Raw genomic sequence first — 13,313 nt, forward strand, 5'->3', positions numbered from 1 at the left:
TTTTCTGTAAAGACAGAAGGTATTGAACATGTTCATATACTGAATTTTGGTTTGAGGTTCTGCATCCACACCCAGGTATGACACTTTCACAGCAATAATTATTGCCAGAGCTTTTATTTCCTGCTTGTTTTTATTGAAATTTATCAAAAGAATGTTTTGTTATACACACAAACATCATTTCAGATTATTATTAAAATATACGAGGAATAAGGAAATTAACTATCTTACTATTCAGGTATAATAGTTCAAATATTTACAGAATAAATTATAAGGTTAAGAATGTAAATAAATAAATAAACAAATTATTATTATTATTATTAATTGTTTGACGAAAACAAACAAACCAACAGAGAAAAAAAAACCCTCAAGGTCCAGGTCAAGGTCTTGAAAAAACTGTTCATGAACAGAATGGAATCCATGTTAAAAGACAGAGTTAGTAATACATGTCCATTGTGATTGAAAATAAATTCCCAAACAGAAAAATCACCAGATTGCAGAACACATTCTGGCTGTGTTTTGGTTTTTGGCCTATGAGCTTTTACTGTGACAAAATATATATTATGTAATTTCTGCGTGACTTTAGAGTGTCACCTGTGGGTAGAAGTGGGTGTGGATTTGTCAATAAAAAAGGCAATACAGAAATGAGAAATAGGAAATCCTGCTGCATGTATAGAGGAACAGAAATTAGAAATTAGAAATAGGTGAGGTAATTATGCAAATGTTTACACTGATGGATCTAGAGATCCAGAAAGCAGAGGGATGAGTTTTGGTTTATATGTATATGTGTTCAAATATGGTAAAGGTTGCCTGCTTGGATATCTATGTTCTCTGCAGAACTTGCTTCACACTGTGGCAGGTGGAAGAAGGGCGGTTTAATAGAGTTGTTTTGTGTTCCGATTCGTTAGAAGACCAGACGTAGTTATGGAGATGGTAATGATGGTATTTAAAGTGGAGAGACAGGGATGTAGTGTGGGTTTTCTGCGGGTGCCAGCACATTGGGGCTGAGGGTAATGAGGTGGTGGATTGGTTAGCCAGGGCTAGTTTAGACAGGGATTATGTAGATGCCCACTCACCATTTGGCAGGATGGAGTGCTGTAGCATAATCACTGAGAGACTGAATTACCTATGGCAGCAAGAGTGGGATGCAGACAATGGAGGAAGGAAACTATACAACATACAGCCGTCAGTAAAACCTGGCAACAGAGTGACCAAGGCTAAGACTGAGACACTGTACGCTGGTAAGTGGTTTGGTGCTTGTGGGGGAGCATAGAGGGTGCAACACGTCATGATGCAGAGAAAGGAGGAGGTTATTCATGCACCTTGGCAAAATGGGGCGTTTTCTTTTAGAACAATGCTTGATGACGGGGTGCTTCAGAAATAGAGAGCTAGGGAGGTAATTCACTTCCTCCAATCCACACTGTTAAAGTAGCAATTACGTTGTTACGCCAGTGGGAGGCAGCAATGCGTTAAATCTTGCCCGGTCTACCCGGAAGAAGAAGAAGAAGAAGAAGAAGAAGAAGACTCAGTGTCATGGCTTCCACTCTTGCTTCACTTTGCCAGGTTAAACTCTCGTGTTGAAAAAGTTTAAATTACAGTGCACTTACTTTGTCACCATAGCAACATGGACATGGACGAAGATAACGACAGTTTTGGAATATGCTTTATTCTTCCAGAGGGCGGTAAAACAGCGCCTTGTTGCCCACATGGTAAGTCTGAATGTACAGGACAACCATAGTAGACAAGTCAGTGATATAACTAACTGCCTTAGGAAATTGCTTATCTCAAAGTTGACTTGTTTTTTTATATATGTCCACAGTTTGTATAATATACCTTAAGGCATGTTACGAACAAATATGGCGTTTTCATAAATTCGGCGTGTTGATATAAATATAAAACAGCTCGTACAGCAACGAAATCTTCACTTTAAAACGACTTCGCGCTACAAGCTCAGAGGGTGTATTGTGACAGAAAAAAAGACAGTGCGAATTAAGTGTATCTAAGCTTCAAGCCGAATTTTAGCTAACTACACACAGCTTATTTCCCGCTGTGTGTTTCTGTAAGAATTCAAGGAAGTAAACACGTTACTGTACTGTGGAAGCACCAGACAGAATAACATACAAATACTGCCACGTGTGTTTTGCCAGGTCCAACCTTGCTGTTTGAGAAAGTCGGCAAAGGGGGAGAGACAGGCAGGAGGTTTTATGCCTGCTCAGCTTGTAGAGACAGGAAAGACTGCAGCTTTTTCCAGTGGGAAGATGACAAGGTCAGCTCCGTCATATCATCGTGTTTATTACCTGTGTAATCCAGTGAACTCTCATTCATTTCAATTCATTTGCTTTGAAGGTGTCAGAGGCCAGGCTTTTGGCCAGAGAAGCAGAGAACCAGTCAAAGAGACCGGTGTTCAGCCAGCAGGAGTCCTGGACCAGGTGAGAAGTCAACTGCAGCCTGAAGAAGAGGCTAGTTTATGGTAGCCCCCCTGATCCAGAAGGTATACTACACTTTCTTAGCTGCTAACAAACTGGGAAAAACCAGCTGATAGAGAAAGTTGTCTTTCATTGCAGTCTATACAATCTTTAAGCAGAGGGTTCATATTGTCTGTATTTATTGGTTAATGGTAAACATGGCACAGATTATTAAAAGGGGTTTGCTATTATCAGCTTGGTCTCGGCTGACCGTGTACATGATTTAGATGGTTTATAAGGTCAAATCAACATGACCTAATTCAGAATAAGTGAACATATGAACAGATTTTAAGCCTGACTCTGACTTGTCCCTCAGGTTCAGGAAGTTTGCCTCCCTCCCGCTAGATGAGAAGAAATTCTGTCTGGATTGCCAGATTCTGCTCCTGCCAGGAGAGCATGCTGCCCACTCCTCCCACAGATGCACAGCCATCACCACAGCCCAGCTGAGGAAGCCAAGTGCGCTGCTGTGTCCTCTGGACAACAAGAAGAAGAACGCCCAGTACCTGTTCACGGAGCGCAGCTCACACTTTCTGCTGGACACCTTAGCTGGGCAGGGGTACAGGAAGGTCCTGTGTGTGGGCACACCCAGGTGAGGGAGTCATTTAGTTAGAAGATACACAAACACTTGTTTAAAGTATGCCTGTCTTAAAGGGTTGCTTCAGCCAAATCACAAAATCAGATCTCTTCCTCTAAAAGCAGTATTATGTTGCCACAAGTTTTTATGCCTCTGTGCCAGTGACAGTCAGAGCCAGAGGAATTATGGTTTCAAGTTTTCTGTCTGTCCGTCCCATTCTTATGACTGCAGTATCTCAGTAACGTCTTGAAGGAATTTCTTTAAATTTGGCAAACACATTGGCTTGGAATCAAGTATGAATTAGAATTTGGTGGTCAAAGGTCACAGTAACCTCACAAAAGAACACAACCATAACTCACAAATTCATACACTAATTATGACATGATTTAACTCAAATGTCTAACAGGAGTGATGACATTTATTTATTGTAGTTGTTTTCTTTTTTTTTTCATGTGCAGTGTTCAAAGAACAGAAAAATAAGCGTGTTCTGGTGGCCAAGTAGTATAATAGTAATATAATCACACGTACTCAGTTTGGTCAGTGGACAGTTAGTGTCCTGAGGTGGTTTAGAGGTTTTTCACCAGTAAAATTTGAAAGAAAATACCAAATAAAATACAATATTAAAAAATTTGTCATATTTAAAACAGTTATTGTCAGAAGTTTCTGCTATCGGCATTAGTCATAAAAATCAATGAAAACAATTTCAGTATTGGTAACAAAATTCAGTCAAATAACTAAGATTTTAAAGAAATGGATTTTATTGATGATTGTTGGTGTTTGTGTCAGACTCCAGGAGCTGATCAAGCTGCGAAACCTAGAGCACAAACATGAGCCAATGAAGACTCTGCTGCTGGACATTGACTTCAGGTTAGTTTGTCTTATCATGGTACGTTCAACTCTACAATTGTTCCGACTTAATAAAAAAGACTGTACATCATCATTAGCAGGACATCAGGTAGAGTCCACATCACTGTCCAGCATGAGACAGCCCTGAACATCACAGGGTGTTGAGATGACAGATCTCCAGGTGGTTCGGCCACACCTGGTTCTGTGGTGGTCTCAGGAAGCGTATGGCGGGGTACAGGGGCTCAGTGAACTGGTGATGAGCCCTGTCGAACACAGGTGTCATGGCTGCTGAAAACCTTTGCAGGACAACCATGTTGTCTGCGTCATAAAATATCAGCTGACCCTTATCATACCTGACCCATACTCCCACCTTTCCGAGCGCTGTTTGCCCGACGCCTTGACACGATACATGCCGGTCGTTGTGCCAGGCAGACAGATTACTGTCCCTGAGCTCCACGCACCACGAGTTCCTGTTTCGGCCCAGTTTGGCACCCTTGTCCCGCCCCTTCCTCTGCAGGCTGGTGTAGGCTACGCCCACAGCCCAGGTGGAGCAGCACCGCACATCGACCTCCCAGTAACTCTGACCTGCCGCGAGGGGAGATGAACCCAGAGCACAGCATACTCTGTCAAACTGAAGAGGATGCTCCGGAGCTGAGCGGCCAGAGCCTGAGAAGGACATGCCCCGCCCCTCGCAGGTCACTGTGATCTGGCTATGGCACGTCTGACTGTCAATCACCACAGGGGATGAATCTGAAACGAAACACAGAACCCAGAGTCTTGTATGACATTTTGATCTGACCATACATTAGTGTCTTAACGCTTTTACTGCTGCATTCATTTGATTGGTAGAAGTTTGGGGATCTGGTTTCGTGGTGAGGAGGAGGTCGTTGGACGAGCAAACTGACCTGAGTTCCTGCACTGATGAGTACAATCAAAGACTGAAAGGTTACTAAATTCAGAACAGGAAATACCTCATTCAAAATGGTAAACAAGCAACAGAACTAGTCCAAGCAACTTTTGAATCTTTTGATTCTCTACAGACATGTATCAGAGGTTACACCGTGACTCAGTCTCAAAATAGAAACATGACATCACGTGCTATGGTAGAAGATGCTCGCCCCAACTACAAGGATAGATATTGTAATGACAGAAATCCAAATCTAAAACACCTTCTGCTGGTTAATACCAGTCGACAACATGTTGAAGAGTAGATTAATATTCGCTCGTTGTTTTTGACGACATTTATACTCAACAAAAGTTTTGCAGAGAACATTGACTCATTCTTCTCATGTCCTCAAATGAACCGGACCTGACACACTACAACACCCTGCTGCCCTCACTGACTGATGGAGAAGTAAATGCCTCAGTACCTAACAGTAGAGTCTTCCTCTGCAGCTGGGCTCTCAGGTTTCTGGAGATGGAGGATAATGTTTTAAGAAGCTTCTCGAATCTCTCCTCATTCAGTCTGATTTGCTTTTCAGAGGCGTCCGGCTTCTTTGGACTGTGATCGGGGAGAGGTGGAGGAAGTTAGAAACAACATAGTCGGAAGTCTACATCAGAGCTGTATAGGAGATGGAGCTGAAAACCTCTCACGTGATTTACCTCAGATTCTCAGACTGACCCTGAGAGGAGACACAAACAGAAACGCTGATTAAAACAGCAGGAAAATAGTTTTGAAACTGTAGTACTGAGAGACTGAATCAGACCTTCCCGTCTTCCTCTGCTGCCGAGCTCTTGCTCAGTGCGCTCTGGGTGCTGCTGATGCTCTTGGTGACCTGGTCCTGGTGCTGTTTCCAGTTCTTCAGAACCTGGTCCAGTCTGGTTCTGGTCCGTCTCAAGTCCAGCTCCAGAGAGTCTAAGACGGCCTGCTCGTCCTGCTTCAGGATGGCCACCATGTTGTCAAAGCGCTCACGGACCTGCTGCTTCATCATCTCTGTGCTCCTCTACAGGGAGGAACATGGAGCGTATTTTGAAGTCTTGGTGGGTCTGATGTCTGTGTAGTAAATTGTCCTGAGAGGGTCTGGATCCATACTTACAGAGAGATCTGTGCTGCGTTTTTTCAGAGACTGGATGTGGGCTTCAGTCTTGGCTCTTTCTGCCTGTAGATCCTCCAAACGTCTGGACAGCTGCTCCTGCAGAGTCACAGTCACCAGAGCACAGGCTCAAGCTCTAAAAGGACTGGATCCTACATTACCCATAATGCAGCTCAATGGTGTCTTTCAGTTTACCCTCCCTACTTCCTATATACCCAGAATTGTTAAACCCCACATCTCCAGTTTGTAACACAGAGTTGCCGTTTAAAAAAAAGAAAAAAAAAGAAAAGGAGTTTCAAGCCCAGTCCAATATAACAATGACATTATCCCCCCATCTAACACCAGGTCACATGCTAAAGACAACGTTTATTTACACAAAGGCTAAAAGAAGAAAACAAAGGGAAAAAGCTGGATCTGGTGCTTGAGAGAGAGAGAGAGAGAGAGAATATGAGCAGAGTAAGAACCCAGCCCACACCGTCCGTCATCAGTGACGTGCACCTAGACGAAAACACATAGAACAGACACACAAGCAAAATAACAACAGGACACAGAATGATGCGAAACAGGTGACTCTTCTGCATCTTAAGGAAACAACAGCAAATAGACAGAAGAGAAGCAAACACAGAATCACTACAAGCCGTGCAGAACACAGCTGAAGCTTGTTGGGGGACACCGACTGCATCCAAACTGCATGGTGGGACATACAGTACACCTTCTCATTTGTCTTGCCATTCAAAAGGGGCTTGCTGTGCTTACTCACAAGTTGACAGTACGTGCAGTTTGCTGTAAGTGCCATTCACTGACTGGGCTGCAGCAGCACAGTTCAGCCTCAGTTAGAGGCTGTTTGTACTCTGGCTGTTTCTTCACATCCTCACGTGACATTTCTTGAGCAGCAGGTCATTTCTGATGCTGGCTCCATGCAGATGAGACAGGTGTGATATCGGTCACATCACCGTGCTTTGGAAATCTCACCACACTCATGTTTACCTGAGAGGGCTTTCCATCTTTGGCTTTCTTCCTCTGTAGCTTTGGTGAGCGTGGGAACGGTTGAACGACCCTGTCACAGTTGAAATCCAGGGGAGTGAAGCTTAGTCCGTCCTGCAGTACAGAGTGGGCCCCTGCAGAGGGCGCCGCAACACCACTCTGCACTGACTGAGCCACTGCTGACTGTCCATTACCAACAGATAATGACTCTCTTTCTGCCATATCTGATGAGTGAACAAAACAACAACCAGATGTTGAACCTCTAACTGAATAATTCTTCCTGTGTTTTTGCCTTGGCTGTTTGCAGAGTAAACCAGTTCTCCAGGTTTTTGAAAAGTCTGTGAAAAACCTGTTTTTGTCGTGAGTCCATGACAGTGTTATTGCAAAGACCCTGTCAGGGCCATGGCCTCACTTCCTCTGCAGCTAAAAACAAATCTAATTACAAAAACATTTTCACTACTGTAGTTTACTATTCATATTTGGCACATTTAGCACGAAGAGTCAGATAATTAGTTTACTGTGGAATAACCTTCAGACCTTTACCTGCTAAAGAAAGTAAATGTGTTATATTCATTGTTCAAAATTAAATACAGACTAAATTATATTCTTTGAAAAATGGTTAAATAATGTTTTTTAGCTGTTCTTACCTGAGATCTGCTCGCCTGTCTCTCCCCGCTGTGTGTTTCTGTAAAGAATGTGCAGGGTGGAAGTATAGAGAGGGTGTGTTCCTGTTTGACAAGCCTCAGCCTGCAACTCCTTATCGTTACCAGGATACACTTGAGGTCTGCTGTGCGTTCGCGATCTTTATGTGCATGTACAGATAAGTTCAGACTTGCTGTGGTTTTTCAGCCTGATATTAATACTTAGAGGAAACAGAACAGAAGACAATCTGTTAGTATTTAATGCTGAAAACAAATTACCCTCTGTTTCAGATATGCCCAGTTCTACAGCCAGGATGAGTTCTGTCACTACAACATGTTCAACCATCACTTTTTTGGCGGAGAGGTAGGAGTTAAAACACTTCATTTCCATGTTTTCCATTTTCAGTCCTGTATAATGAGGCTTTGTCTCTTGACAGGCCTCCAGTGCAGTCCTGCAGTCCTTCCTCAGAGAGTGTGACGGGGAGAAGGTGGTGATGGTGGCTGACCCTCCATTCGGTGGTCTGGTGAAGCCTCTGGCCAACACTTTCTCTCTGATCTCACAGACATGGAGGAAGCTGCAGAGCTCTGGTCAGTGTCTGAAGTTTCATCCGCTCTATATCTGTTTTTTTCTTTCAATAACAATTAACTCTGTGTTTTATTCAGCTCTGTTCAGGTCAGATCTCTTTGTCCCACAAGAGGGAATTATTGTCACACCTTAGGAATGATTAAAAACACATAACGATAATGCAACAGGACATTAAAAGTACAAATACTATACAGACAATATATAATATGATAAAACAAACTGCAACAAATAGGAACAAAGGTAAGAAGACATGACTGTGTGGGTGGACCAGAAGCAGTTTCCCAATTTATACCAAGAGTCTTTATCATTTATAGGGGTTCCAAAATCTAAAATACAAGAGCAGAATAAGCTCCAAACATTAGCAGGTCTTGCTAACTTGTAGTAATCTAGACTTCTTTGTAAAGCCAGGAGTTAGCATAATTAGCCAACTACATTTCTACAAAAAGGTTACAGGTAATGAGAATTAAAGCCCTGTTCAGGACTGACACATCCACTGCAGTGGAGTCCATCCTGAATGCCAGTACTCTTACAGTACTCTAGCCTCAGTCCTTTTTGCATCATAACACATGGGTTGGTTAGCATGAGATCGTTTATATAGCCATCAAATTCAAATGCTGCTTCTTTTATTGCTAGCTGGAAAGTGAAGATATTAAATGTTGAGCTCAGAAATAAGTTTTCAACCAGCTTGCTGGGTTAATGTTTAGCTAGCAGGCTACAGCAGGTAAGAGCTGCTGATGACAGCCGTCGTTTTAGCATCAACATCAGTGCTGATCAGCTGGAAATGAAAAGCTGCTCTTGTCCACGTCTGCCTGAAATCAGTGGCCCATTTTTTAAAATATCAGTGTTTTGATTGATAAATCTGCCAGCTTGATAACAGTAACGGGGGGGGGGGGGGGTCTTCTTGAATTTTTTAGCTGCTGCTCACAAGTGAGCCAGCGGAACTGGCCCAGTTGATTGGTGCTACACATTAGATTCCATGACAACCAACTGATGAAGATTATTTCTGTGACAGATTAGAATTGAACTTCAACTCAAATCCAGTTTTTATACTAACATCCATGTGTTTGTGTGTGCAGACAGCAGTAACGCTGACATGCCCATGATATGGATCTTCCCTTATTTCTTTGAGCCCCGCATCCTGGAGTGCCTCCCCTCACTCAGCATGCTGGACTACCAGGTAAACTGGCAGAGAGAGCTGCAGCGCAGAGACTCATGCCAGAGATCCAGACAACAGCCTGACTCTAGCTGTGATTAGTAACTCCAGATTTGGTCTCTGTGGACTATAAACAATAAAGTCAATATTTGGTTTTGTTTCTAACCAGGTGGACTATGACAACCACCCTCTGTATAAACATGGGAAGACGGGCAGGAAGCAGTCTCCTGTCAGACTGTTCACTAACATCTGCCCCAGAGATGTTGTCCTGCCCGGAGAGGAGGGCTACAGGTATCCACACTCACTCTGTCCTGTCAGCTCTAAGCAGGAGCCTGATTGAGCACCAGTGTATTGTAAAAGTCAACTGATGCGTAACAAGGAATATCAGTACAGAAATGCCAACAAGAATTGTTTGAGGTTTGATAGAAACAGTGTGCACCACAGAGCACTGACAGCTTGATTTTTGACACTGGATATCAGTGGTATGAATACAACACGTCAGTTTGGAGGTTGGATACTGAGCCCTCAGGACTGTGCACTTCATATAATCTGTATCTTTCCTTCTTCCGCAGGTTTTGCTCTGTATGTCAGAGATACGTCTCGGGCCTCAACAAGCACTGTGCTAAATGCAACGTCTGTCCGTCCAAGGTATAACACCATGTTTACATACGTATGTTGCTTACTCAATCACAGGCGGGCTGTTAAATGTACACATACTGTGGGCTTCAACATTTCTTTGTGTCTTCAGGATGGTCGTGAATGGAACCACTGCTCAACATGCGAAAAATGTGTGAAACCATGTATGTAAATTTATACGAAAGATGCACATTGATTCATGGTTACCACATGTCAAGATAAAGAAAAGTCCTCACATCACGACTTTACCTTTTGTCTCGTATTAATGTGTGCATATTTACTTTTTTCCCTCTAAGCGTGGAAGCACTGTCAAACCTGTGGTCGCTGTGCCCTCCCAGACCACCCATGTGGCCAGGGCCAAGGAAAGGAGGGTTGTTTCACCTGTGGCAGCCTGAAGCACAAACACAAAGCCTGCCCTCTTAAAGACTCCCACAGGATGAGCAGGTGAATAGGAACAGTTGAGGGATAAACCGGTTCTGTCCATCTCTATGTAAAACATGAAACATTTGCACGTCTTAACCTGTTCCTTTGTGTCTGTGTGTTTTGCCCTCCAGTTATCGGTCTAACGCCAAGAGTAGAGGCAAAAATCCATCCCATCATCCCCTCTACAAGCCTAAAGCTAAAAAGAAGTCTGGAGCAGCGCGCAGAGCGAAGAAGATGGCTGCTCAGTCTGTTTGACCTCAGGAGTCATGCAGTGTCTTGTCAGCTATGCATTCAGAAGCTATGAGTTCTGAAAGGAGCTGATAGTCTGTGACATGGAGATAACAGTATTTTTATTTTCACTCTAAACATCCTCTTTGTAGCAGACATGTTTGAATTAAAGTTAAAAAGAATAGGGCTGCACATTATGCAAAAAAAAAAAATTATTATTATTTTGACAGACATTGCGAAATGCATTATCAGTTGGTTCTTTTTACATTTCATGTATACAGAATTTTTGATTTAAAGGGACTTTTGTTGGTCTTGTACCAAACCAACATGCTGCTTTATGTCTGTCGCACCACAACACTTGTGGTACTAACAACGCACAACAATGTCGTTACACATTTTACCTCGATCAAAGAGATTGTGGCTCTTGCGATTTTATTTTTGCAGCTCCTGCGATTTGGATATTGCACTTGCCATATTGCAATCTCAATTATATTTCGATTAATTGTGCAGCCCTAGTGTAAAAAAAAAAAAAAATACAATTACAGCTGCAATCATTGATTTTTGGCCACATGAGAGCAGTGAAACAAGCTGAAAACACATGTTATATATAATGGCTTCATGAAGTTGTTGAAGCCAACATGTTAGAGTATAGTGGCCTGTTTACACTTTCAGCAGAGAGGGGGGAACACCAGAAATCATTTAAATGCTGGCCTCTTTTAGCTCATTGTTTTAGGGCCTGCATTTTTGATGTTTTGGTGTAGTCTCATCTCTTCTATGGTTTTCTGTGAAAACAGTCTTTGATAATCCCTGCTCAGCAGCAAGCAGCAGACAGTTAGAAACCAGGTGGTGAACATTGTGGAGCATTTAGTGGCTAAAGAGTTGGTGGAACCAGGACTGAGAGGAGAGTGAATGTCTGAGAAACACTGTAACAGCTAATGGGAATTCTATTAAACAATAAAAGACAAGAAGCCTTGTTGATTCTGCACATACTGTTGTAGCGTGGTGGATGCGAGTCTTCAGCAAGTCTGCGAAGTAATTAAGTATATTAGTGAAGTCTCCAATTAAGTAAGTGAATAAACTCCATCATTTTCTAAACACAGTTTTAATGATCTTAGTATTTCATCATTGTTGGCTGTTTGACAGCTTCTTCCTGTAACCTGTGTGTGTGTGTGTGTGTGTGTGTGTGTGTGTACTGATTTTGTCACTGCGCCAGCATCATAACCTGCAAGATACAGTTACGAAACTTCACAGGTATGTAGTTGAGATATGAGCCAAAAACAAGATGCAGTGTTGTTAGATGATTTTGCTTCGGTCACCTGATGGCAGTATTGTTAAAGTTTACTTTGCTGCCTCATTATCGCCCATGATAGTGATGAAGTTTGCCAGAAGGTTGATTTTAGTGGTTATTTTTCCCTGGGAGCGTCCATGTCAGTGCAGGCTGTGTTGATATTACAACAGTTAACGTCCAAAGTGAAGCAGACATTGGTTTCCTCTCAGTGTGACAGCCCCACAGTGCATGTCCACACACACACACACACACACACACACACACACACACACACACACACACAGTGTATGATATCTTCCAGTGAAACAGTGGGTGTCTTATAAAGTAGATAGATGGGTATACAGTACATCCTGCCAGAATCATGTGCTGTATATGTTAAAGGTGATGATGAAAAGATAGATTCATCCTGAGTAACACACACATACACAACTTCTTTCAGTGATGTTTACCTAGTCTGAATGGTGAAGGCAACCAGACACAGGAACACTTACCCCTCTCTGTGGATATATATATATATACTGTCTCTGATTTTACACTTTTATTTTGAAGACCACATCTGCTCTTGCTGGTATGTTGTTGTCTTATGCTGCTTGTCTTTGAAACCTTTAGCGTAGTATATACATTTACGTATTGAAAGTCACTTGGTAAAAATGTGTAGCTTCTCATACATGTTATTGCATTTTGAAGGGTTTCTTTACAGAGTAACAAAGTTCTGTTTGTGTTGGGATGTTAGATGCTGTAACTTCCCAAAGTGTCAAACTATTTTGAAGGGTTTTTGTAGTGTTTACACCCATGTTGGATGAATATTTTTAGCCCTTTGGGAACTGTGTATGAAATGGCTATAACTTCTACATGGTTGATCAAATTAGAACACCCTCACACTGGAGTATAAAATCAGTATAATACTGTCCTAGTAAGTCGGAATATGATCTCGACATCTGCAGTTGATTGTGGGCCATTTTGAAGTGTTGTCCATCGAGTGTCTGACCATATTGTATGATCAAAACCAATATGTCGCAGCAACGTAAAATTGATGTAATCTCAGTAATCCTGCCTAAGAAACAAAAGAGAAAAAGATGGAGGCTCATCCCATGAGACTAAGAGTTAATCTGTCTAATTAGGCAATCGGAGTTATCCATCCATCCATCCATCCATCCATCCATTTTTTCCCGCTTATCCAAGGTCGGGGTGCTTTGGCAGCATTTCAGGCAAAGTAGTCCAGAGTCCCTCTTCCCAGCAACATTTTTCAGCTCCTCCTGCGGGCTCCCGAGGCGTTCCCAGGCCAGATGAGATATATATATATATATATATATATATATATCTCCCCTACCAGTTGGACATGCCTAGAAGACCTCCAATGGAAGGCTCCAAGGAGGATCCTGATCAGATGCCCCAACCACCTCAACTGGCTCCCCTCAATGTGAAGGAGCAGTGGCTCTACTCCACTCTGGCATCTGGA

General features: G+C 42.6%; 2 protein-coding genes across 2 annotated transcripts; one reads left to right on the plus strand and one right to left on the minus strand.

Moving 5' to 3' along the window:
* Positions 1 to 1,523: 1,523 nt before the first annotated feature.
* zcchc4 (zinc finger, CCHC domain containing 4) lies at positions 1,524 to 11,551 on the plus strand. Its single transcript, XM_023423886.2, has 13 exons — positions 1,524 to 1,706; positions 2,145 to 2,263; positions 2,344 to 2,426; positions 2,779 to 3,051; positions 3,823 to 3,903; positions 7,832 to 7,904; positions 7,978 to 8,128; positions 9,203 to 9,303; positions 9,449 to 9,570; positions 9,852 to 9,927; positions 10,028 to 10,079; positions 10,212 to 10,359; positions 10,470 to 11,551. The coding sequence occupies exons 1-13, from the start codon at positions 1,622 to 1,624 to the stop codon at positions 10,591 to 10,593; spliced, it is 1,488 nt and encodes a 495-aa protein (XP_023279654.1). The 5' UTR covers positions 1,524 to 1,621; the 3' UTR covers positions 10,594 to 11,551.
* Positions 3,777 to 7,601, minus strand: LOC111667989 (E3 ubiquitin-protein ligase TRIM62). The gene is made up of 7 exons (XM_087178653.1): positions 7,547 to 7,601; positions 6,903 to 7,123; positions 5,919 to 6,014; positions 5,589 to 5,825; positions 5,485 to 5,504; positions 5,253 to 5,383; positions 3,777 to 4,632 (listed from the first exon to the last, which is right to left on the minus strand). The coding sequence occupies exons 2-7, from the start codon at positions 7,119 to 7,121 to the stop codon at positions 4,034 to 4,036; spliced, it is 1,302 nt and encodes a 433-aa protein (XP_087034779.1). The 5' UTR covers positions 7,122 to 7,123; positions 7,547 to 7,601; the 3' UTR covers positions 3,777 to 4,033.
* Positions 11,552 to 13,313: the final 1,762 nt, after the last annotated feature.

This window comes from Seriola lalandi, unplaced genomic scaffold (genome assembly GCF_002814215.2).
Source record: "Seriola lalandi dorsalis isolate HSWRI2012SDOR001 ecotype SW California unplaced genomic scaffold, Sedor1 jcf7180002054694, whole genome shotgun sequence".
In the NCBI taxonomy this organism is placed as follows: Eukaryota; Metazoa; Chordata; class Actinopteri; order Carangiformes; family Carangidae; genus Seriola; species Seriola lalandi.